The sequence below is a fragment of the Salvelinus alpinus genome, chromosome 5 (genome assembly GCF_045679555.1).
Source record: "Salvelinus alpinus chromosome 5, SLU_Salpinus.1, whole genome shotgun sequence".
NCBI lineage: Eukaryota > Metazoa > Chordata > Actinopteri > Salmoniformes > Salmonidae > Salvelinus > Salvelinus alpinus.
The window spans coordinates 93,794,114-93,819,086 of NC_092090.1; the positions used below are offsets into that span (position 1 = coordinate 93,794,114).

General features: G+C 45.2%; 1 protein-coding gene across 1 annotated transcript in view; it reads left to right on the top strand.

Annotated features, from left to right (window-relative positions):
- Positions 1-24,973, top strand: part of unc5ca (unc-5 netrin receptor Ca) — a 285,855-nt gene that overhangs the window by 103,245 nt on the left and 157,637 nt on the right. The window contains exon 2 of the mRNA XM_071404226.1: positions 22,934-23,170. Within this exon, the coding sequence (XP_071260327.1) occupies positions 22,934-23,170 (237 nt within the window). The remainder of the gene's footprint in view (positions 1-22,933; positions 23,171-24,973) is intronic.

Below are 24,973 nucleotides of genomic sequence, written 5' to 3' on the forward strand. Positions count from 1 at the left end.
GTGTGTGTGTGTGTGTGTGTGTGTGTGTGTGTGTGTGTGAATTAGGTTAGTAGTGTGGAGTAACAACAATGTTGTTGATCCATCCTCAGTTTTCTCCTATCACAGTCATTAAACTCCTTAGGTGTCTATTGACGTACCCGTGCGTCAATCTAAGAAACATTGAGATATCAGGTTTTTTGCATGGGCTGCGTCTCAAACCACCGCATCCGCAGATGTCGGCCTTCTGCATCTGAGGTGGAAGGTGGCTGAGCTACAGTGATGTTAGTCAGACCTTGAGACATCCCCCAAAATGTTTCTTGTCACGGAAACGCCTGTAGCGTCCGAACAGTTTGGCCTACAAAACTAGTAGGACGCCACTAAAGGGGAGACTCTCACAAACATTATGGTGTTCTTTGTTTTGTTCTACGACCCCCACAGGTTTCACGGGACTCGTCTGAAGGTAACCAGTACTGGTTTATAAAATGAATGGAAGTATGGAGGTAGTTTAGTGCCAATAAGGGGTTAAATATGTGTCCAAAAATACACAAATATTTCCTGAGCTTTCTAATATCTCCTAAGTATAGGACAGACACTTCAAAACCTTATTATTTATATTTTTGACTGTCTGTTTTGCCATTTATGAATGTGTTATTCAATGTGTTTCTATGGGCTATAGTATGTAAAGGCCAAATTCAATATTATAATTATTAGTTATTTTTTCATACCTAAAGGGGTCCTAAAATTCAAAATCAAATAGCTTAAGACCTGTGTTTGAAATTCACTGCTCGACTGAGGGACCTTACAGATAATTATATGTGTGTGGGGTACAGAGATGTGTAGTCAAAAATCATGTTAAACACTATTATTGCACACAGAGTGAGTCCATGCAACTTACTATGCGACTTGTTAAGCAAATATTTACTCCTGAACTTATTCAGGCTTACCATAACAAAAGGGGTTGAATACTTATTGACTCAATACATTTCAGCTTTAATTATTTGAGTAATATGTAAGATTTTTGAAAAACATATTTCCAATTTGACATTATGGGGTATTGTGTGTAGGCCAGTGATAAACAATCTAAATGTAATCAATTTTAGATTCAGGCTGTGACACAACAAAATGTGGGAAAAGTCAACGGGTGTGAATACTTTCTGAACGCACTTCATGTGTGTCTCAGGTGGCCAGTGACACCTTCATTCGGGAGGAACGGCTCATAGTAACGGCTGAAACACGTGGTTTCCATGTGATCGATAACATTCCATTCCGTTAGTATGATCTGTCCTCCTCTCAGCGTCCCCCCTGTGGTTTGTTTGTAAAAGTGGGTTCATGACATAAAGTCCGTTCACACAGACTCTATCGTCAGCACTCCTCTTCATCTTCTGTCATTTCAGTGTCTGGTTTCTTTCTCCATCGATGACCTTCTCAGATCAATACTCTGCAGCCATTGGGCCTTTCTGTGCCTGACGAAAGAGATAGCATCCGCTACCTATTGACTTCAGTGGCGCTGGATTGAACCCGTGTCGTGTGGTAGTGTGTCTATGTGACATGTGGAATAGAGAGTGCGTGGGACAATGATATAGGCTACGTGATAAGCGTCTGATTCACTCTGTATCATAGAAACCTGAGCACCTTTAATAGCCTCTATAGCGTTATTCCGGGCTACAGATCTGATGTGGGTGACAGAGTCGACCTTGGTGCTCAACGCGCAACATGAAAGGTTGCTGCGCCAGTGTTTGGTACGCTATGTGTAATTGGGACTGGCTGGGACACTGTGAAAGTGAACTTGGACTCTTTTGTTATGATTTGGTCATAGGACTCGCTGATACCAAGGCTATATCTACTAGAGTATGTTGTATGGTAAGTTTTTCCGCCGGTGTAAACTTTTCCGCCTCCGTCTGGCTGCAATAGGAAAGAAAAGATGGCTCAGGGAGTTTGATAGTATTTTTCCTGGATTGTATTCACTAGGAACCAAACGGAAGCAAACGGGTCAAAATGGAGTGGTACCTACCTGAATTTGTCCAATACGCAACTCTCGATTTCATTGCAAAGCGTTTTCCATTGCAAAACACTTTGCTACGTTTTGCTACAGTGTGCACGAATGAATACATCCCTGCTCAGTTTGCTGTCTGATCCCATTGTTAGTTTAAGGGGCAGCATCCTCTCTTATCATCGCTAAGAGTTTGAATTGCTGGTTGTCGTCTCCCAGAGAGATGGTGTCTTCTTTTTGGAAGAGTGCCAGTCAGACATCCCCTTTCTCCTTGTTCTGCTGAATGGGATAATGGTAGAAGGAATATTATGACAAAAACACACACACCCACATGCACATGCACGCACGTAGAGACTCAGGCAAACATGCACACAGACAGACACACAGAGAGAGAGAGAGACAGAGACAGACAGAGAGACAGACCGAGAGAGAGAAAGAGAGACAGAGAGACAGACAGAGAGAGAGAGGGAGACAGACAAACAGAGAGACAGACAGCGAGACAGACATAGAGAGTTAGGAAAAGAGGACGTTGGTTTGATTTTGCTAGCTTTGATTTACATACATTACAACAAAGGCAATACTACGGTAACCTCTATTTCAATTGTAAAATGCCTTCAAATTGAAGACGATTAAACCAAATTGTCACAATGGGAAAATGGTGCCTCATTGAGTGGAGTCCCATTATTACAGTGATTTGGACACCAATAGGTTTCAGCGTCCCCCCTGGAGATCAGAGCTGCTCTTCTCCCCTGCATCCTCTATAGCCCCTTAGATGTGTGTGTGTGTGTGTGTGTGTGTGTGTGTGTGTGTGTGTGTGTGTGTGTGTGTGTGTGTGTGTGTGTGTGTGTGTGTGTGTGTGTGTGTGTGTGTGTGTGTGTGTGTGTGATTGTCTATGTTTGTCTGTGTGTGTGTGTATTTGTGTGTGCATACCTTCGTGCGAGTTTGTGTGTGCGCATACATCCATGTGTGTGCATGTGAGTGCGTGACAGACATTGCTTCCTCTCCCCTCTCACCCCCAGGAAGAAGAATGCTAAAGGAGGGCAGATATACTCTGCTAGCTGCTCCTCATCCCCGATACTCATTGTTTTATCACACGTGATGGAGGGGCAGCTGCAGCGCAATAGATACATTTCTTCCCAGTAGGACATAAATCTATACCCAGGCTTAGAGAATGGACCAGCTGCTATTACTGGCCTGCCCCATAGAAATATAACTTTACAACCTGGCTATATACTGAACCTCCCAGGTCTAGAGAAAATAGCCTCTCTAAGAAACCAGAGTAGACCTCCACCAGTCTCTGGTGTTATTTTCAGGGAAAGGAGAACTAAATGGCTGACTGGATCATATCTTGTAACTCCCCCGTCTCGGCAATAACACGTTGTTGACTATATCTTGATTACCGCATCTGTTTTGCCAGCCGCTCGCTCTCACCTAAAAAGAAAACAACAACGAGAAATGTAATCGGATTTCAGTATTGCACACATGCAGATTGCTTTTCATGGTGACGCATCTGTCAGTCCTGAACAAACACATCTCATTTTGTGTGTCTTTCTCCCCCTCTCCTCTCCCCACACTTGCCATTGAATAGCCTAATTCTCCCATCTTCTTCGCTGTTCGCTATATCTCACACAGAGAGGGTACAGATGTAGGATCTTAATTTGAGCCAGTTTGCTACAGCAGGAAAATAATCCTGCAGCAACAGGAAATGTGAATTATAATATGGATTATAATTAATGGACATTTTTGTAGGGGTTGATATATAGTGCATTCGGAAAGTATTCAGACTCGTTGACTTTTTCCACATTTTGTTACGTGACTTATTCTAAAATGTAACATTTTCCTCATCCATCTGCACATAATTCCCTATAATTACAAAAAGTATATACCTTATGTACATAAGTATTCAGACACGAAATTGAGTTCAGGTGCATCCTTTTTCCATTGATCATTATTTAGATGTTTCTACACCATGATTGGAGTCCACCTGTGGTAAATTCAATTGATTGAACAAGATTTGGAAAGGCACAAACCTGTCTATATAAAATCCAACAGTTGACAGTGCATGTCAGAGCAAAATCCAAGCCATGAGTTTGAAAGAATTGTCCGTATTGATCCGAAACATGATTTTGTTGAGGCACATAACTGGGGAAGGTTACCAAAAAATGTCTGCAGCATTAAAGGTCTCCAAAAGCACAGTGGCCTCCATCATTCTTAAACGGAAGAAGTTTGGAACCACCAAGACTCTTCCTAGAGCTGGCCGCCCGGCCAAACTGTGCAATCGGGGGAGGGCCTTGGTCAGGGAGGTGACCAAGAACCCGATGGTCACTCTGACAGAGCTCCAGAGTTCCTCTGTGGAGATGGGAGAACCTTCCAGAAGGACAACCATCTCTGCAGCACTCCAACCAATCAGGCCTTTATGGTAGAGTGGCCAGACGAAAGCCACTCCTCAGTAAAATCCACATGACAGCCCGCTTGGAGTTTGTCAAGAGACACCTAAAGGACAGACCATGAGAAACAAGATTCCCTGGTCTGAAGATACCAAGATTGAACTCTTTGGCCTGCATGCCAAGCGTCACGTCTGGAGGAAACCTGGCACCATCCCTACGGTGAAGTATGGTGGTGGCAGCGTCATGCTGTGGAGATGTTATTCAGCGGCAGGGACTGGGAGACTAGTCAGCATTGAGAGAAAGATGAACGCCAGAAAGTACAGAGAGATCTTTGATGAAAACCTGCTTCAGAGCACTCAGGACCTCAGACTGGGTCGGTTCACCTTCCAACACGGCAACAAACCTAAGCACACAGCCAAGACAACGTAGGAGTGGCTTCGGGACAAGTCTCTGAATGTCCTTGAGTGGCCCAGCCAGAGCCCGGACTTGGACCCAATCGAACATCTATGGAGAGACCTGAAAATAGCTGTTCAGCGATGCTCCACATCCAACCTGACAGAGCTTGAGAGGCTCTGCAGAGAAGAATGGGAGAAACTCCTCAAATATAGGTGTGCCAAGCTTGTAGCATCATACCCAAGAAGAATCGAGGCTATAATCGCTGCCAAAGGTGCTTCAACAAAGTACTGAGTAAAGGGTCTGAATACTTATGTAAATGTGATAGTTCAGTTTTTTATTTTTAATACATTTGCAAACATTTCTAAAACACGGTTTGTGCTTTGTCATTATAGGTTATTGTGTTTTCTTTTAATCCATTTTAGAATAAGGCTGTAACATAACAAAATGTGGAAAAAGTCAAGGGGTCTGAATACTTTCCGAATCCACTGTATTTTAAATTGGAGAGTTTTAGGCCATTTTAAAGTGAAAATGACAAACTTTAGACACTTTTTTAAACCTTGAATACATTACAAGTTTGCATTTCCTGCTGTGCTTGAAAATTCACAGCAACAAAAGAGTGATCAAATTAAGATCCTACATCTGTATGCTGAATGTTTCCAGGGCCGATCATCTGATATTTTAAGCTGCTGTGTATTACATATCGTCCAATCAATAGGCTGTTGCCGAGCTGTTGCAGGCGGGTAATCAATGGCACGCTGTAGAGGGCCCTCCAGTTCTCTATCAGTAGAAAACACCCAGAACCACACGTTCTCATATACAAAGTATAGACCGACAGAGGGTGCATCCCTGATGGCACCCTATTCCCGTCATAGTGCACTACTTTTGACCAGGGCCAATAGGGTTCTGTGCACTATAAAGGAAATAAGGTGCAATGGGACGCAAGCAGACGCTCCAAAATCCTCAGTGGAATCAATAGGAAATGCTGCCGGTGCAATTCCACTGCAATTATAGATACTCTGGTGCACTTCACACAAAGGAACTCTTGTCGTGGTGGCTATACAAAGTGAGATAGAATATATTGTTTTAATATGTACTATTTTGTTTACAATTATTTATTAAGATTATTAACAGTATTTACCATAGACATAAAATAATTTTGACTATCTTAATTTGACCGCAGTGCATTGTTTTGTTACTTCCTTGCAGGTGTAGGTGGGGGTCATAGGGTTTTCAACCTTACATAGTGCTTTTTTGGGGTGGTAGGGTTTTCAACCTTACATAGTCCTTTTTCAGCACACAAACTATGAATAGTTGTCTGTCTGTATTCATGACAACCTTTGAGGACGTTTTTAGCAAATTCACTGTTCCTCACTAAACAAAATGAAACAACCCTGCGTTGTATTTCTACCATGCTCTTTCAGAGACTGTGTTTTCCTTTGGGTGAGTAACACTCGTATCATGCATGCATTGCACTCTGGTACTCTGTAGCTGGTTGATGACACCAGGGTAATATTTGAGGCGAACAGTATGATAAAGTTTGAAATGGAGCAACGAGGGACCACCTGGTGTTTCGTTTCAGCCGAGATGTGACACATCGGTATGCGGTGCCATCGTTGCCAGATTGGTTTTGAACCTGCGCCACCCTTGATCTGCTGACGCCATCACGCCTGTCAAAAGGCAACCCGCATTCCCCCATGCAGTCTGTTCTCAAAGCCAGCATAGTATCTCTGTGAATGTTATCGACTCCAAGCACCGTGACGTTGTTTTGGTGTTCTCTATCGTAATGATCTTAAAACCACTTGACATATACGACACGGGGGAAAGGGAGGGAGGGAGAGCAAGAGAGTGCGAGAGATAACTTTTGCCATTTGTAAAAGTCTTGTAGCCACTTCCTGGTTAGACGTTTGTGCTGTCTTATAGCAGTCGCCTGGTGTGATTGTAACCACCCACTCAAACACTTCCAGCCAGACAACCAAATCAGAATCACAACCTCTCTAAAGAATGACCTGCATGCCAAGCGTGAGGATACCCACAAGCTAAGTTTGAAAGACTGACAGCGATCAAAATAGTATTTTGATTTATTTAACCTAAGCTCTCCTCGACAGTGCAATATAGATTTATCGGAAAATACACTATCAAGACATGTTTTTAAAAATATGTTAAGTCAAAGAAGAGGGTGGTAATGTTATGTGGGTGTGTAAGGCTGGGTGAGTGAGTCAGAGGCAGTGCAAAAAGTCTCTTGAGATGCAGGTGTGAAGCGTCAGTGAAGGTGCTGGTGATTTGTGTCTGTGGTTTCATTCACAGTCAGATGTTCTGGGTAGGACTGCGGTGGATGTGGACGGTTGCTCGGGTTCCCATTCTGACGTTGCCTTTTCTCTCCATAAGAACTTGGCCCTTTTCCGGTCTGCTGACGCAATTCATTCCTGAAACTCAGAGGAGAGCCAGGGTGGGGAGGTTATTAAAAATGAATGGGGGTCCTCTGGGTCTGTCTCCACATCAGACATCATGTCTTCAGTTGCCCCCCGCAAAGCGCTGCTTCTCTTCAGCAGAGAGTTCTTTTGACCGATTCACCAGAGCCTGTGAAATTTCAGGAGACAATAAGTTATTTTGCCCAATAAACAAGACTGGAATCTCAAAGCTTAAAAAAAGCACACTAAAATCGGTGGAACAAGTCTCGACTTTTCAAAATTCAGTACTGTATTTAAAATGTAGGAATTGGTTTACATTTTTAAACTAACGTGTCTCTGGCAACGTCCCTGTAGCTTTTTTATGTCCCATTCCTTTGCTTTCTCTGTCTGGGGCTTTCTATGCCTTTCTGCCTTTCTATTTCAGTCCAATACCGATTTGCAGCTGTGTCTTAGGAGTCAGTGTTGTGTATTAGCAATGGTTGTACAGTATGCATCAAAATCCTTGAGAAAATTGTAAAATGTAGAACTATGTTACATGTCTTTATGGGACTACTCACCTTCAAAATCTGCCATGCTCCTCCACTCTCCATCTGCACTGTTGGGGAGCAACTGATAACAAAGCAACTGTAGCTGTAATCCGTTTAATTTAAGAAGACCAGGAGTGGGGCTTTTATTGCCCAATTCATGCTGATTTAAAATTAGATTGAGCAATGTTGAACTTGCGGATAGCTCATTCCGTCTTACTCGACAAACATCTGTCGCCCGTTTCGGTGCAGTCGCTAGTCTGCTATAGATGCTGCTGCTGTTGTTGGAATCGTTTTTTGAACCTTTATTTAACTAGGCAAGTCAGTTATTAAGAACAAATTCTTATTTACAATGACGGCCTACCCCGGCCAAACCCTCTCCTAACGACGCTGGGCCAATTGTGCGCCGCCCTATGGGACAACCGATCACGGCCGGTTGTGATACAGCCTGGGATCAAACCCAGGTCTGTAGTGATGCCTCTAGCACTGTGATGCATTAGACTGCTGCGCCACTCAACATTGCAGACTCCTTGGTTTGGTGCGACAAGGAGAAATTCCGGGAGTTGTTCATGGTTAGCTACAGGAATATATATATTTTTTAAATGACCACCGGTAGAAAACGCCCACCAATGAATTGTTGTGTCTTGAAGTGGTTTGGCAGAGTTTTCAAATTGTGTTCATTTCATTGGCCATTTTCAACCATCATGCCCTCACTTCTGGTTTTGTTTGTTTGATTGGATTATTTACCTTTCAGTCACTACGCCCTCCCTTCAATTCCCATGCATTTTATTGACTGATTTGTTTTTGCCGGTGTTTCATGAAACTACATTTGCTGTCCCATCAAAACAGAAATTCGATACAAGGGCGTCGCTCCAGATGACTGTATATATGGTCGCTCCAGCAGAGACGGAAGAGGAAGCGAGACATCGCACTGGCAAATAATGTTCTGGTTCATGTAGAATAAGTTCAGCCGCAGCTGTATATCACAATGGTGTCTATGGGAGAGCCACCCCTTACGTCTTACTGGGGCAGCAAAATACGTTTTTACTGTCGGGAAGAATATTGGTGTGCTGGAATACTAAGAAACATGTATCTTAAAGTTGATGCACTGAAAGCAGACAGGCCAACTACCTGCTAAAATCTCATCAGGGTTTTCTAATTTCAATGCACAATAATGGGAAAATTGGCTTAAGGGACATGTGTAGGATGCCCATTATGATTGCTGGACCTATTTTGTCAAAGCATGTACCATCTCATGTGCAAGATGTATCACAATGGAGCGGGTTGGAGAGGCTCACTGTCACAACAGTTCAACAGTTCTGTGAGAGCTTTGTAAGGTTGTATGGAAAACAGTATTGCACACCAAATATGCACCTCCATAGCCACTTGAAGAAATGTGTTTTGGACTATGGTCCAGTATGTGCTTTCTGGTGCTTTCCATTTGAGCGGGCCAATGGTTTCAGTTCAGTTAATGAGAAAGGTTTTAACTGCCCAAGAGCTTGGTCTGGCAAACTGACGTAGATTAAATGAGAAAGGTGTTAGCAGGCGGTCATGAGAGATGACATACACATAGGTCCTGATGGTACCAAGTACTTACATGCCATTGATCAGTGACAATAAGGATCTTGTCACATATACGCCCTCTCCGGCCTCTAGGTCGTCAGGCTGCTGATTATCCCGCACACCTGTCACCATCGTTTCGCGCACCTGCGCCTCATGACACTCACCTGGACTCCCATCACCTCCTTGATTATCTTCCCTAAATCTGTCACTCCCCTTGTTTCTGTTCCTGTGTCATGTCTGTGCGTTGTTTGTGTCTCTTATTTTGTATTATGTTTTGTTTATTTATTAAAACACTCACTCCCTGAACTTGCTTCCTGACTCTCAACGCACATCGTTACAGATCTGAACAGTGTTGAATTATAGCACTGAGCTCAGACATTATTTGCCTGCCCCCTAAACAGCTGTGTGTCATAGCAACTGAAGACAGGAATGATCTGTATAGTGTCTTCACTGTGTGTGATATGAGTACAATAGACGAAGGGCTATTAGCACATGTAAAGATCCATGACCTTCCAGAGCCGACTGATCAAGCCCTGTTTGTATTCAGACTTCTCAATAAGGAGCTTCTACTTCTTATCGTTAAAGATATTCTGACTTTACATGTACACACTCAGAAACAGGCCATTTTACACAGCGTTAGATTGTAGAGAAAATGAGAATATGTTGGAAAACTTTATACAAATATGTTGGAATCTCCTGTGTTCATCTCATTATTCTGTCAGTCTGGGCTTTTTCTCCTTCCCTCTGTCAAAGTGTCTGAGCCTCTGTGCAGACTGTCAAAGTCTCGTAGCCTATGTGCAGACTGTCAAAGTCTCGGAGCCTCTGTGCAGACTGTCTAAGTCTGGGAGCCTCTGTGCAGACTGTCAAAGTCTCAGAGCCTCTGTGCAGACTGTCAAAGTGTCTGAGCCTCTGTGCAGACTGTCAAAGTCTGGGAGCCTCTGTGCAGACTGTCAAAGTCTCAGAGCCTCTGTGCAGACTGTCAAAGTGTCTGTAGCCTCTGTGCAGACTGTCAAAGTCTGGGAGCCTCTGTGCAGACTGTCAAAGTCTCGGAGCCTCTGTGCAGACTGTCAAAGTCTCAGTAGCCTATGTGCAGACTGTCAAGACTGTCAATGGTCTCTGAGCCTCTGTGCAGACTGTCAAAGTCTCGGAGCCTCTGTGCAGACTGTCAAAGTCTCGGAGCCTCTGTGCAGACTGTCAATGTCTCGGAGCCTCTGTGCAGACTGTCAAAGTCTCGGAGCCTCTGTGCAGACTGTCAAAGACTCGGAGCCTCTGTGCAGACTGTCAAAGTCTCGGAGCCTCTGTGCAGACTGTCAAAGTCTCAGAGCCTCTGTGCAGACTGTCAAAGTCTCTGAGCCTCTGTGCAGACTGTCAAAGTCTCAGAGGCTCTGTGCAGACTGTCAAAGTCTCAGAGCCTCTGTGCAGACTGTCAAAGTCTCGGAGCCTCTGTGCAGACTGCCAAAGTCTCAGAGCCTCTGTGTAGACTGTCAAAGAACTCTCAAAGGAATGTATTAATGAATTCAAAATGGACTGAATTTTACTCCCAATATTCTGTAAATGAATTTGGATGGTGGTGTGTGTGTGTGTGTGTGTGTGTGTGTGTGTGTGTGTGTGTGTGTGTGTGTGTGTGTGTGTGTGTGTGTGTGTGTGTGTGTGTGTGTGTGTGTGTGTGTGTGTGTGTGTGTGTGTGAGAATGCGGGTACGGGGATGGGGGAAGACGATGCTCTAGATAAGCGACTGATAAGATCCTTAGATTACATCAAAGTGCAGCCCGTGTGTATAGGCGTGTGCGTGTGTCGAGCGTGCATGTGTGTGTGCGCACATGAATGCATTACAAACGGGCCAAGGAGGCACTGTATAACTCCCTCCATGACTTCTGATATACTGCCACCCTAACTAGGGTTGCACAATTCTGGGAACTTTCAATAAATTCCCTGGTTTTCCCGGAATCCTGGTTGGAGGATTCCAGGATTTCCTGCTTAATCCCTCCTGATTCCAGGAATCCTCCCAACCAGGATTTCCTGCTTATTCCCTCCTGATCCCGGGAATATACCGACCAGGGTTTCCTGCTTATTCCCTCCTGATCCCGGGAATATACCAACCAGGATTTCCTGCTTATTCCTTCCTGATCCCGGGAATAAACCAACCAGGATTTCCTGCTTATTCCCTCCGGATCCCGTAAATCCTCCAACCAGGATTTGGGGAAAACCATCAGGATGCTGGCGTCTCAGGCTGGGTGTGTTTAAAAGTGTCCTAGCATAGAGAGGCCCTCCTCTCTTTCCCTACTGGACATGAATGTTGCTGAGGGTCCCTGAGGCCCTGTGAGGACTACTGACCCCGCTCTAACCCTGCTTTCCCCAGGAACGGTCATTATCAGAATCAATAATAGTTGGCCCGTTTCTTTTTTACAACCCACCGCACTAACGCAAAGAGGTGTAACTCTCTACTCTTCTAAGACATTCTAATGCTCTTGTAACGTCAGTTATCTTCTTGATTTTTCGGCTGCATCATTTTTTACCTCGTATATCCCTTTCTGCTTTCTTCTCTCTGTTTGGAAGTGTCCAACAAATTCTTAGATAAAACAAACTTGTGAAGTAGGGCGTTTGCAGAGTTTTTCGGGAGAGAGCACAACAACAACAGCAGCAGTGCTCTCAGTGGCGGTCCCGTGTGGTACATTGTGTGGACAGAAAGATCAGTGCCACTGTGAGGACAGAGAACAGGTTGAAGGGAACTATGAAGGTAAGAACCAAAAGGAAGGTTAAACGCCGGTCTGCACATAAACAGGCTAGAGTGTGTGTGTACGAGTGCCCTCCTGCCAAAGCACGACATCACACATAAAAGCCACCAAAGCTCCCAGATGGCGCTGCAGTGGATAGCTGCCTTTTTACCTGCTCCTGACCAATTCTGTTTGTTTCTGTTTTTTTACTCTGATCTTCACTTTTTATTGTACATAATATCTCCGCCATCGTTTCCTATGACCGAAAACAGCTTCTGGACATCAGACGAGTCGGCAGATGTGGATGTACTGCTCATTCCGGACCAGGCCCTAATCCCCGGGACTCGAAAGAGGAAGGGATGGCTCAAGAGAGGCAAACGAGCGGGCTCCCTAACGAGACTACGACGGCGAGTAAATAAACCACCTCTACCCTCTGTTTTATTGGCGAACGTACAATCACTCGAGAACTAACTGGAAGAGCTCTGTCTATTTACATGCTCAATACGGAAGTGGTACGATGCTAAGGTACAGGACTATTTTGCTATCACAGACTGGAATATGTTCCGGGATTCATCCGATAGCATTGAGTTTACCGCATCAGTTGAAGAGCCCTCCAACAGTCAAAACATCAATACAGGACTAAGATTGAATCCTTCTATACCGGCTCTGACGCTCGTCGGATGTGGCAGGGCTTGCAAACTATCATGCATCATGAAACCCAGCCGCGGTCTGCCCAGTGACGCGATCCTACCAGATGAGCTATATTCCATCTTTGCTCACTTCGAGGCAAGCAACACTGAACCATGCATGAGAGCACCAGCTGGTCCGTACGGCTGTGCGATCTCGCTCTCCCTAGCCAATGTGAGTAAGACTGTCAAACAAGTTAATATTCACAAGGCCGCAGGGCAGATTACCAGGACGCTTACTCAGAACATGCGTTGACCAGCTGGCTAGTGTCTTCACTGATATGTTCAACCTCTAACTGACCTAGTCTTTAATACCTACATGTTTCAAGCAGACCACCATAGTCCCTGTGCCCAAGAATGCAAAGGTAACCTGTCTAAATTACTTTTGCCCCGTACCACTCACATCTGTAGCCATAAAATGCTTTGAAAGGCTGGTCATGGGTCACATCAACATCATCATCCCAGACACCCTGGACCCACACCAATTTGCATTCCGCCCCAACAGATCAACAGATGACGCAGTCTCTAATGCACTCCACACTGCTCTCTCCCACCTGGATAAGAGGAACACCTATGTGAGAATGTTGTTAATTGACTACAGCTCAGCGTTCAACACCATAGTGCCCTCAAAGCTCATCATTAAGCTTAGGACCCTGGGACTGAACTCCTCCCTCTGAAACTGGATCCTGGACTTCCTGACGGGCCGCCCCCAGGTGGTGAGGGTAGGCAACAACACATCTGCCACACTGACCCTCAACACAGGGGCCCCTTAGCGGTAGGCCCCTTCTGTACTCCCTGTACACCCACAACTGTGTGGCCATACATGATTCCAACACCATCATTAAGTTTTCTTGTGACACGTCGGTGGTTGGCCTGATCACGATGACGATGAGCTGCCAGGACAACAATTTCTCCCTCAACGTCAGCAAGACAAATGAGCTGATCGTTTACTACGGGAAACGGAGGGCTGAGCACGCCTCCATCCTCATCGATGGTCTGTAGTGGAGCGGGTCGAGAGCTTCAAGTTCCTCAGTATCCACATCACTAAGGATTTATCATGAATTACCAACATAGTCGTGAAGAAGGCACGGCAACGCCTCTTCCCCCTCAGGAGGCTTAACATATTCAGCATGGATCCTCAGATCCTCAAAAGGTTCTACATCATTGAGAGCATCTTGACTGGCTGCATCACCGCTTGGTATGGCAACTGCTTGGCATCCGCCCGCAAGGCGCTACAGAGGGTTGTGCCTACGGCCCAGTACATCACTGGGGCCAAGCTCCCTGCCATCCATGACTTCTTTCTATACCAGGCGGTGTCAGAGGAAGGCCCTAAGTAGTTAAATAGTTAACCAATCGATACCCGGACTATCTGCATTGACTAATCACATATGCTGCTGCTACTATTTATCATCTATATATATATATATATATATATATATATATTTTTTTTTTAATTAGGCAAGTCAGTTAAGAACAAATTATTGTTTACAATGATGGCCTACCCCAGCCAAACCTGTACAACTCTGGGCCGCCCTATGGGACTGTGATACAGACTGGAGTCGAACCAGGGATTGTAGTGACGCCTTTTGCACTGAGATGCAGTCCCTTAGACCTCTGCGCCACTTGGGAGTCTTAAATCTTACCTTTGTTGGCTTGCATAGGATTTGTGTAGCTGTGTAAATGTATGTCTGTGCAATTGTATGAGAAAGATATGCGAGTCTGTTTGAGATAGCGATCACCCTACCTTTATTTTCTTAGGGATGGTGGGGGTAGTTGGGCCCGGAGGGGGATATAACTGGGGGTAGGTGGGAGTCTCTGGCACAGATAGACAGACGGACAGGGTCAGGGTTCATATGGACAGAGTCAGGGTTCATATGGACAGGGTCAGGGTTCATATGGACAGAGTCAGGGTTCATATGGACAGGGTCAGGGTTCATATGGACAGAGTCAGGGTTCATATGGACAGGGTCAGGGTTCATATGGACAGGGTCAGGGTTCATATGGACAGGGTCAGGGTTCATATGGACATAGTCAGGGTTCATATGGACAGGGTCAGGGTTCATATGGACAGGGTCAGGGTTCATATGGACAGGGTCAGGGTTCATATGGACAGGGTCAGGGTTCATATGGACAGAGTCAGGGTTCATATGGACAGGGTCAGGGTTCATATGGACAGGGTCAGGGTTTATATGGACAGAGTCAGGGTTCACATGGACAGAGTCAGGGTTCATATGGACAGGGTCAGGGTTCATATGGACAGAGTCAGGGTTCATATGGACAGAGTCAGGGTTCATATGGACAGGGTCAGGGTTCATATGGACAGAGTCAGGGTTCATATGGACAGGGTCAGGGTTCATATGGACAGGGTCAGGGTTCATATGGACAGAGTCAGGGTTCATATGGACAGGGTCAGGGTTCATATGGACAGAGTCAGGGTTCATATGGACAGGGTCAGGGTTCATATGGACAGGGTCAGGGTTCATATGGACAGAGTCAGGGTTCATATGGACAGGGTCAGGGTTCATATGGACAGGGTCAGGGTTCATATGGACAGGGTCAGGGTTCATATGGACAGGGTCAGGGTTCATATGGACAGGGTCAGGGTTCATATGGACAGAGTCAGGGTTCATATGGACAGGGTCAGGGTTCATATGGACAGAGTCAGGGTTCATATGGACAGAGTCAGGGTTCATATGGACAGGGTCAGGGTTCATATGGACAGAGTCAGGGTTCTGCTCTGCAGCCGCAGCTGATCCTGTGGATATGATAAGGATAGCATTACCTCACGGCTGCCACGACTACTGCCCAGATATGTCATCAAGGGAGTGTTCCACAAGAAGGGGCCCCTTCACTCCAAACCCCTCAACCCCTTCACCCCCTCCAGATAAAGGGTGAAGAGATGAGATTTCTGGGGAAGCATTATGTCGCGAACTCGAGATTCCTGTGCCAGGAGTCAAGTGTTGTTGCTGTCGTGTCACAAATCTGATGGAGAGGTGTGGGTAGATGTGAGAGGTTTAGCCTGCGTCCCAAATGCCATAGGGCTCGGCTCAAAAGTAGTGCACTATATAGGGAATAGGATGTGATTTGGGACGCAACCATTCAGGGCTGAATGGAACAAATGGCAATCCTTTAGTTTACAGTCCTATGTAGCCATGTTGTCTGTAGCATGATGTACTATATTACCCATAATGCTCTATAACACTTCCTTATTCATACATTGTCCTATTCAGTAATACTAACCATATTCATGAATCAACTACTGCATATACTGAAAGCACCTCATCACAGAAGAAATTCCAAAAGTATTAATATCAATGTATTTACCAGGTAGTTGACCAATGTAATAACTAAACTACTGATGTCTATAATCCTTAGAAATTACACTTTGTTTTTGCAAAAAAATAATAAAAAATATATGCACTGTATATCAAATATATCCCATTTAGTAGACGTTTTTATCCAAAGTGACATTCAATCATGTGTTTATACTGAATATTTTTGTATGGGTGGCCCCAGCTTGAAGTTCATATAGGAAGATCATATATGTTATTGAAGTGGTCACAGGGACTGTAGTATAGCTCTACTTAATGCTACTATTGCTGTGATGGGATGATGGCACAGCGGTAGAGAGGAGTTATGGACTGTTTACTACCATGGCTTTAGAGGCCTTCCTGTTCTCTGTTTACTACCATGCCTTTAGGGGCCCTCCCTGTTCTCTATTTACTACCATGCCTTTAGGGGCCCTCCCTGTTCTCTGTTTACTACCATGCCTTTAGAGGCCTTCCTGTTCTCTGTTTACTACCATGCCTTTAGGGGCCCTCCCTGTTCTCTGTTTACTACCATGCCTTTAGAGGCCTTCCTGTTCTCTGTTTACTACCATGCCTTTAGGGGCCCTCCCTGTTCTCTATTTACTACCATGCCTTTAGGGGCCCTCCCTGTTCTCTATTTACTACCATGCCTTTAGGGGCCCTCCCTGTTCTCTATTTACTACCATGCCTTTAGGGGCCCTCCCTGTTCTCTGTTTACTACCATGCCTTTAGGGGCCCTCCCTGTTCTCTATTTACTACCATGCCTTTAGGGGCCCTCCCTGTTCTCTATTTACTACCATGCCTTTAGGGGCCCTCCCTGTTCTCTGTTTACTACCATGCCTTTAGGGGCCCTCCCTGTTCTCTGTTTACTACCATGCCTTTAGGGGCCCTCCCTGTTCTCTGTTTACTACCATGCCTTTAGAGGCCTTCCTGTTCTCTGTTTACTACCATGCCTTTAGGGGCCCTCCCTGTTCTCTGTTTACTACCATGCCTTTAGGGGCCCTCCCTGTTCTCTGTTTACTACCATGCCTTTAGAGGCCTTCCTGTTCTCTGTTTACTACCATGCCTTTAGGGGCCCTCCCTGTTCTCTGTTTACTACCATGCCTTTAGAGGCCTTCCTGTTCTCTGTTTACTACCATGCCTTTAGGGGCCCTCCCTGTTCTCTGTTTACTACCATGCCTTTAGAGGCCTTCCTGTTCTCTGTTTACTACCATGCCTTTAGGGGCCCTCCCTGTTCTCTGTTTACTACCATGCCTTTAGGGGCCCTCCCTGTTCTCTGTTTACTACCATGCCTTTAGAGGCCTTCCTGTTCTCTGTTTACTACCATGCCTTTAGGGGCCCTCCCTGTTCTCTGTTTACTACCATGCCTTTAGGGGGCCTTCCTGTTCTCTGTTTACTACCATGCCTTTAGAGGCCTTCCTGTTCTCTGTTTACTACCTTGCCTTTAGAGGCCTTCCTGTTCTCTGTTTACTACCATGCCTTTAGAGGCCCTCCCTGTTCTCTGTTTACTACCATGCCTTTAGAGGCCCTCCCTGTTCTCTGTTTACTACCATGCCTTTAGAGGCCTTCCTGTTCTCTGTTTACTACCATGCCTTTAGAGGCCCTCCCTGTTCTCTGTTTACTACCATGCCTTTAGAGGCCTTCCTGTTCTCTGTTTACTACCATGCCTTTAGAGGCCCTCCCTGTTCTCTGTTTACTACCATGCCTTTAGGGGCCCTCCCTGTTCTCTGTTTACTACCATGCCTTTAGAGGCCTTCCTGTTCTCTGTTTACTACCATGCCTTTAGGGGCCTTCCTGTTCTCTGTTTACTACCATGCCTTTAGGGGCCCTCCCTGTTCTCTGTTTACTACCATGCCTTTAGGGGCCCTCCCTGTTCTCTATTTACTACCATGCCTTTAGGGGCCCTCCCTGTTCTCTATTTACTACCATGCCTTTAGGGGCCCTCCCTGTTCTCTATTTACTACCATGCCTTTAGGGGCCCTTCCTGTTCTCTATTTACTACCATGCCTTTAGGGGCCCTCCCTGTTCTCTATTTACTACCATGCCTTTAGGGGCCCTCCCTGTTCTCTATTTACTACCATGCCTTTAGGGGCCCTCCCTGTTCTCTATTTACTACCATGCCTTTAGGGGCCCTTCCTGTTCTCTATTTACTACCATGCCTTTAGGGGCCCTCCCTGTTCTCTGTTTACTACCATGCCTTTAGGGGCCCTCCTGTTCTCTATTTACTACCATGCCTTTAGGGGCCCTCCCTGTTCTCTATTTACTACCATGCCTTTAGGGGCCCTTCCTGTTCTCTATTTCCTACCATGCCTTTAGGGGCCCTCCCTGTTCTCTGTTTACTACCATGCCTTTAGGGGCCCTCCTGTTCTCTATTTACTACCATGCCTTTAGGGGCCCTCCCTGTTCTCTATTTACTACCATGCCTTTAGGGGCCCTCCCTGTTCTCTGTTTACTACCATGCCTTTAGGGGCCCTCCCTGTTCTCTGTTTACTACCATGCCTTTAGGGGCCCTCCCTGTTCTCTGTTTACTACCATGCCTTTAGGGGCCCTCCCTGTTCTCTGTTTACTACCATGCCTTTAGGGGCCCTCCCTGTTCTCTATTTACTACCATGCCTTTAGGGGCCCTCCCTGTTCTCTATTTACTACCATGCCTTTAGGGGCCCTCCCTGTTCTCTATTTACTACCATGCCTTTAGGGGCCCTCCCTGTTCTCTGTTTACTACCATGCCTTTAGGGGGCCTTCCTGTTCTCGGTTTACTACCATGCCTTTAGGGGCCCTCCCTGTTCTCTGTTTACTACCATGCCTTTAGGGGCCCTCCCTGTTCTCTGTTTACTACCATGCCTTTAGGGGCCCTCCCTGTTCTCTATTTACTACCATGCCTTTAGGGGCCCTCCCTGTTCTCTGTTTACTACCATGCCTTTAGGGGCCCTCCCTGTTCTCTGTTTACTACCATGCCTTTAGAGGCCCTCCCTGTTCTCTGTTTACTACCATGCCTTTAGAGGCCTTCCTGTTCTCTGCTCTTCTCTGTTTTCTGCAATCTGTCTGCCTCCAGGAACTCTATTGATGATCACATCTTTAGGACATTCTGTATGTGTGTGTGTGTCCTTTGACTGCCTGTACTGCTCAGTAAGTCACCCAGTCAGCCTAGACTGGCAGCCCTGTCAGAGGCACTTGGCTTGGGGAGGACTAGGGGAAGGAGGGATGGAGGATAGGAGGAGAGCAGGACAGGGGTGAATTACACAGAGTGATAAAGCTGCCACGTCTGACGAATGAGCCGTCCCCCTCTCACGATCCAGTTTCATGTGCCAATCAATAATTTAGGCCTGTCGCTTTTGAGCAATGGACCCATCCCGCTCAGGGAATGACAGATGAGGGGTGAGAATGGGTTTAAAAGAGAGCGGGAATTAGCCAAAGTGAGAGAGAAAAACGGAAGAAAATGTGTTACAAAAATAACTTCATTATGTTTCAAAACAAATAAAACCAACTCCAAACCTTTTCATATTTTTCTTATTTATTCGAGCAGAAGTCGTTTTTCTTAACCGGCTTGTTTTTTTTAACGTGCATACTAAACGCCCTGAACGCCTTGGGTGCCCAGCATTCAAAGAGGGATAAGGACTTGAAGCTGGAGCTTTAGTGTTGAGAAAAATGAGATCCTGAGTTCCAGAGCTCCATACGACGGCTAAATGTCTCGGTGAGTTAGAAGCCTAGTTGACAGACTGGTTGACAAACTGGATGACAGACTCCAGGTGAGAAGAGGGAGCTATAGTGGAGCCTAATGAGACCTGGCCCAATGACGAAGCACAAGGAAATTACAGGGTAGAGCATAAGCACAGCTAAGAGTACATACATCAAGGGTTTAAGTCCCAAATGGCACCCTATTGCCTATATAGTGCACTACTTTTGACCAGAGAGCCCAAAAGTAGTGCACTGTAGAGGGAATGGTGAATAGAGTGCTATTTGGGACGCAGATTTGTTGTCAGAACACTCATGTATGTACGTCGCCTGGAATTCTTCAGAGCTTTGGTGAATCACTGACTCTCGTAACAACCCACTCTGTGACCTATGCTGATTGGGGGAGCCAGTGGTGGGCGTTTTGTTGAAAATGGAGGGAAAGATTTCAGAGATATTAGAGGCGTTTAGAATGAGTTTAGAGAACACTTAAGGATCATTTTCATTGGCGATTGTCCCTGGAGTTTTACCGAAAAGCTTCAGACTAGTGTTTTCCTCCACCATGGTCAAGGTCCAGTGACTCACTGGGGCATGGCCTTGGTTGACCTGCTCTGTCTTGAGTCCACTGGAACCTTTCGGGAGATATTTACATAACAATGGCTAACTATGAACATGGTTTAACACATCGGCTCCCAAACTTTTTGGGCCCATGACCCCATTTTGTAAAATGCTCGAGACCCCAACCATGTGAAAAAAAATATGTAATTAACAGCCAATGTTAACTTTTTTATTTGGGGCTATGGCAGTTATTTGATAAACATTCTAACAGTATTTCTGATTGTCTTCTCAACTCACCCTCACATTCTGTACTTTTAATGTGGGGCTATGACAGTCAATTGTAAATGTGTCTGACATAATGTCTCTTATCTCACCACCACTAATGAGATGGGTGTGCTGGATGCATGTCGTGTCGGAGCTTCTCAAAGTCAGGGGGGCGTGGTCCACAGTGCGCACCTAGTCTCTGCTGTCACATCCAACCTGGATCAATATTCGGTTGTAATGAGAGCACTGAATTCAGCTTCACACAGATATGAGCTGGCGAAGGGTACCATGAGTTTAAATGCTCAGAGGGAGACGGCAGTGTGTTCCCTTTGAGTGAGGAACCAAAACTCCTCAGTGACCCGTGAATGCGTTGTCTGCCCGAATTCGGTCATGTGACAGATCAATCAGGTGTTTATTTTCACTTACCGGCAGTAGTGTAAAGTACTGAAGTAAAAATACTTTAAAGTACTACTTAAGTCATTTTTGGGGGGGTATGTGTAGTTTACTTAACTATTTATATTTTTGACAACTTTTACTTTTACTTCACTACATTCCTAAAGAAAATGATACACTTTTTACTCCATATATTTCCCCAAAACTACTGCCGGTACTACAGGATAGGACACTTACCAAGAGTACATCCCTGGTCATCTCTGCTGCCTCTGATCTGGCGGACTTACTAAACACAAATGTGTCATTTGTTAATGATTTGCTTAATATTAGGAATTTTAAATATACTTAAGTTTATTTTAGCAATTACATTTACTTTTTATACTTAGGTATATTTGAAACCGAATAGTTTTAGACTTTTACTAAAGTAGTATTTTACTGGGTGACTTTCACTTTTACTTCAGTCATTTTCTATTAAGGTGCTTTTACTCAAGTATGACAATTGAGTACTTTTTCCACCGCTGCTTACCTGCATGTCAACTGAGCCAGGATCACAGTCAAATGGATCGGGAAGTAGGTACCAAAGTGCTCTTCCAAGCGTTGGAGGTGAGCAGTCATCACACGTGTCAGACATTTACGGATGCTGTTTTCTGTTAGAAACATGCCCAGCCGAGGGAAGGGTTCGCTTCTGAAACACTCTCTCCAATAAGAATGATTTCCTCTGAATCCACTGTCACTCATCTGCATTATTGCGTTCAGTTCATTCAGTTTCCCAAATATGTCACATTTTCTTTTCATTACACGGAAAGTCAACAAATTATGTTTGTTTTTTTTACATTCATTGTGAATGACAGCAGTTTCTCTGTCAATGTGAAACATCTTTCCAACACTCCCCCTCGATAACCACCAAGCCTCGGTGTGAAATATAAGATTGTTGTCACGCCCTGACCATAGATTGCTTTGTATGTTTCTATGTTTTGTTTGGTCAGTGTGTGATGTGGGTGGGCATTCTATGTTGTATGTCTAGGTTGTCTGTTTCTATGTGTTTGGCCTAGTATGGTTCTCAATCAGAGGCAGGTGTCAGTCGTTGTCTCTGATTGGGAGCCATATTTAGGTAGCCTGTTTTCCTTTGTGTTTTGTGGGTGGTTGTTTTCCTGTGTCTGTGTTTTCACCATACGGGACTGTTTCGTTTTTTCATTTTGTATCATTCACATTGTTATTTTTGTATTCTTAGTGTCCAGTTATTAAATTGAATATGGACACTTACCACGCTGCGCTTTGGTCCTCACCTCATTCCAACGACAAGCATTACAATTGTCAAATATAAGATGTGTGGATTCATAGCGTAGCAGGCCTAGCCATTCACCATGGGAATGATTCAAGTGCAACGGTCAAGTGCGGCCTTTTCCCATGATCTAAGGGCGCTCTCTGGTTGAATTAGATGTTTTAGATTTGAATCATTTTCATTTAGAGTTTTTAAGTTAAAACCACATTTCAATGATTTTGAGATACAAAGACGATATTAGAATGTAATATATTTTGGTTTGTATCTATTTTTTTTCTTCAGGATTTTGGAAATTCTCCCACGACCCCATTTTCATATCAGGCGGCCACACATGGGGTTGCGACCCCTAGTTTGACAACCGCTGTTATTCCACTGTTATTGTTGATTCTCACAAGTCCTGTGTCAGGCCTAGCTATGGAAACACACTTCCCAAATAATAACACTAGCCCTAACATTACCATAATCACTGGAGACAAAGCCACTAGTATCTCTGCTGAATCTTTTGTAGAACCTTCTAGAACCTTCATCAGCGAAAATGTCAGAGCTGATCATGAAAGGAAGCTTTTCCGTTACAATTACTATTTCTCAATAAAATGTGAAGAAGATACAATTGTTGTTAATTTAATAGGATTTGGGGAATTGTCTAACATATTTATCATAATGCTGATATTTAGTATACGGCTTAATCTCTCTCTCTGTCTCTCTGTCTCTGTCTCTGTCTCTGTCTCTGTCTCTGTCTCTGTCTCTCTCTCTCTCTCTCTCTCTCTCTCTCTCTCTCTCTCTCTCTCTCTCTCTCTCTCTCTCTCTCTGCAGTGAGAGATGAGGATGACTTTCTGGGGTTGGGAGAGCTGCCCGAGACCTTTCCCTCGGACCCCCCGGAGCCTCTCCCCCACTTCCTGATGGAGCCCGAGGAGGCGTACATCGTCAAGAACAAACCAGTCAATCTCTATTGCAAGGCCACGCCCGCCACTCAGATTTACTTCAAGTGCAACAGTGAATGGGTTCACCAGAAGGACCATACGGTGGAGGAGAGAGTGGACGAGAACTCAGGTCAGTGGGAGACAGTGATGATGATGGTTGGTGGTGGGTGGAGGAGAGAGTGGACGAGAACGTGGAGGAGAGAGTGGATGAGAAAGGTCAGTGGGAGACAATGATGATGATGGTTGGTGGTGGGTGGACGAGAACTCAGGTCAGTGGGAGACCGTGATGATGATGGTTGGTGGTGAGTGGACGAGAACTCAGGTCAGTGGGAGACAATGATGATGATGGTTGATGGTGGGTGGACGAGAACTCAGGTCAGTGGGAGACCGTGATGATGATGGTTGGTGGTGGGTGGAGGAGAGAGTGGACGAGAACGTGGAGGAGAGAGTGGACGAGAAAGGTCAGTGGGAGACCATGATGATGATGGTGATGACGATGATGAATGTCACTTACACTGGGCTGGAAACCATGTGGGTCAGATGTACATTTAGATTAAAGTCATAACACCTATGTGACATTATACACAGTGACCTCTGGGGCAACAATGTTCCTCACACATTTTCATATTGGCTTGAAAAGCAGGTGAAGTTAGAGAGATAGGCTGTCTTGTCCACCAAAGGTTTACTACAGAACCTGAAAGGCATGCCACTGAAGTGACATAGCACGAGGAAGGACCTTTATTTGGTTTCCTCCTCTGTGAATAGTTAGTCACATGTCACCAGTTAAAGTGGACGGAGAAAAAAAAGCTGGACGCTCTCTCTCTCTCTCTCTGTCCCTGTCTCTTTGTCTCTTTGTCTCTGTCTCTCTGTCTCTCTCTCCCTCTCTCTCTCTCTCTCTCTCTCTCTCTCTCTCTCTCTCTCTCTCTCTCTCTCTCTCTCTCTCTCTCTCTCTCTCTCTGTCTCTGTCTCTGTCTCTCTCTGTCTCTCTCTGTCTCTCTCTGTCTCTCTCTGTCTCTCTCTCTGTCTCTCTCTCTGTCTCTCTCTGTCTCTCTCTCTCTCTCTGTCTCTGTCTCTGTCTCTGTCTCTGTCTCTCTCTGTCTCTCTCTGTCTCTCTCTGTCTCTCTCTCTGTCTCTGTCTCTCTCTCTCTCTCTCTCTCTCTCTCTCTCTCTCTCTCTATTTCTTTCTCCGGGTCTCTTTTATTTTTCCCTTTATGTGTATTCCCTTCTTTCTGTCTCTCACTCTTTCTCTTACTCACTTCACTTCATAGCCAATAACTTGTCTTCCAGCTGCGGGAATTTGAGGAGTATCGTGACATTCCATGTAGCCAAAGAAGAAGAAGAGCTCATTGTCGTTTTATATGGCAGCAGTCTTGGTACACACACAGCAGGAAGATACTGTCACCTTTCCCAGCACACGTACGGGCCTGTTTGAGCAGAACAAATGGATTATGTGAGAAGCGGGAGGACTCACCGGGGGAATGTGACATCTCTACAGCTGTTTAATTTATCAGCCAAGCTTCCACTTCTCCAGAAAGACATAATGGAAGAGTACAAAGTCTCAGTTCGTTTCCAACCTGGAAGGAATTACCCTCCTGTTGTCTAGCATTGTTTATGATTCAAACTGGACAGTTTTATCTCCGTCTCTTCATTCAAAGACTCAATCATGGACACTCATACAGACACAAGGCTGCTTCGCGTGATGTATTGTTGTGGTCGTGAAGTAGCAAATCACAACAACATGGAATTCCTCCGCTTTCTAGCAAACTAGGTGGCCCAAGTTCTGGCCCCAGGCAGGTATGTCCTCTACTGTGGTTTTGAGGAAAGCAAGTGAGAGATCAGGGCCAGATGATACAGTCATGCTGGCCTCTGCTCCTCTCTAATTTCCCCCAATTGAAAGAAAAGAAAACCACAGATAAGAAACCCCTGCTTGGCT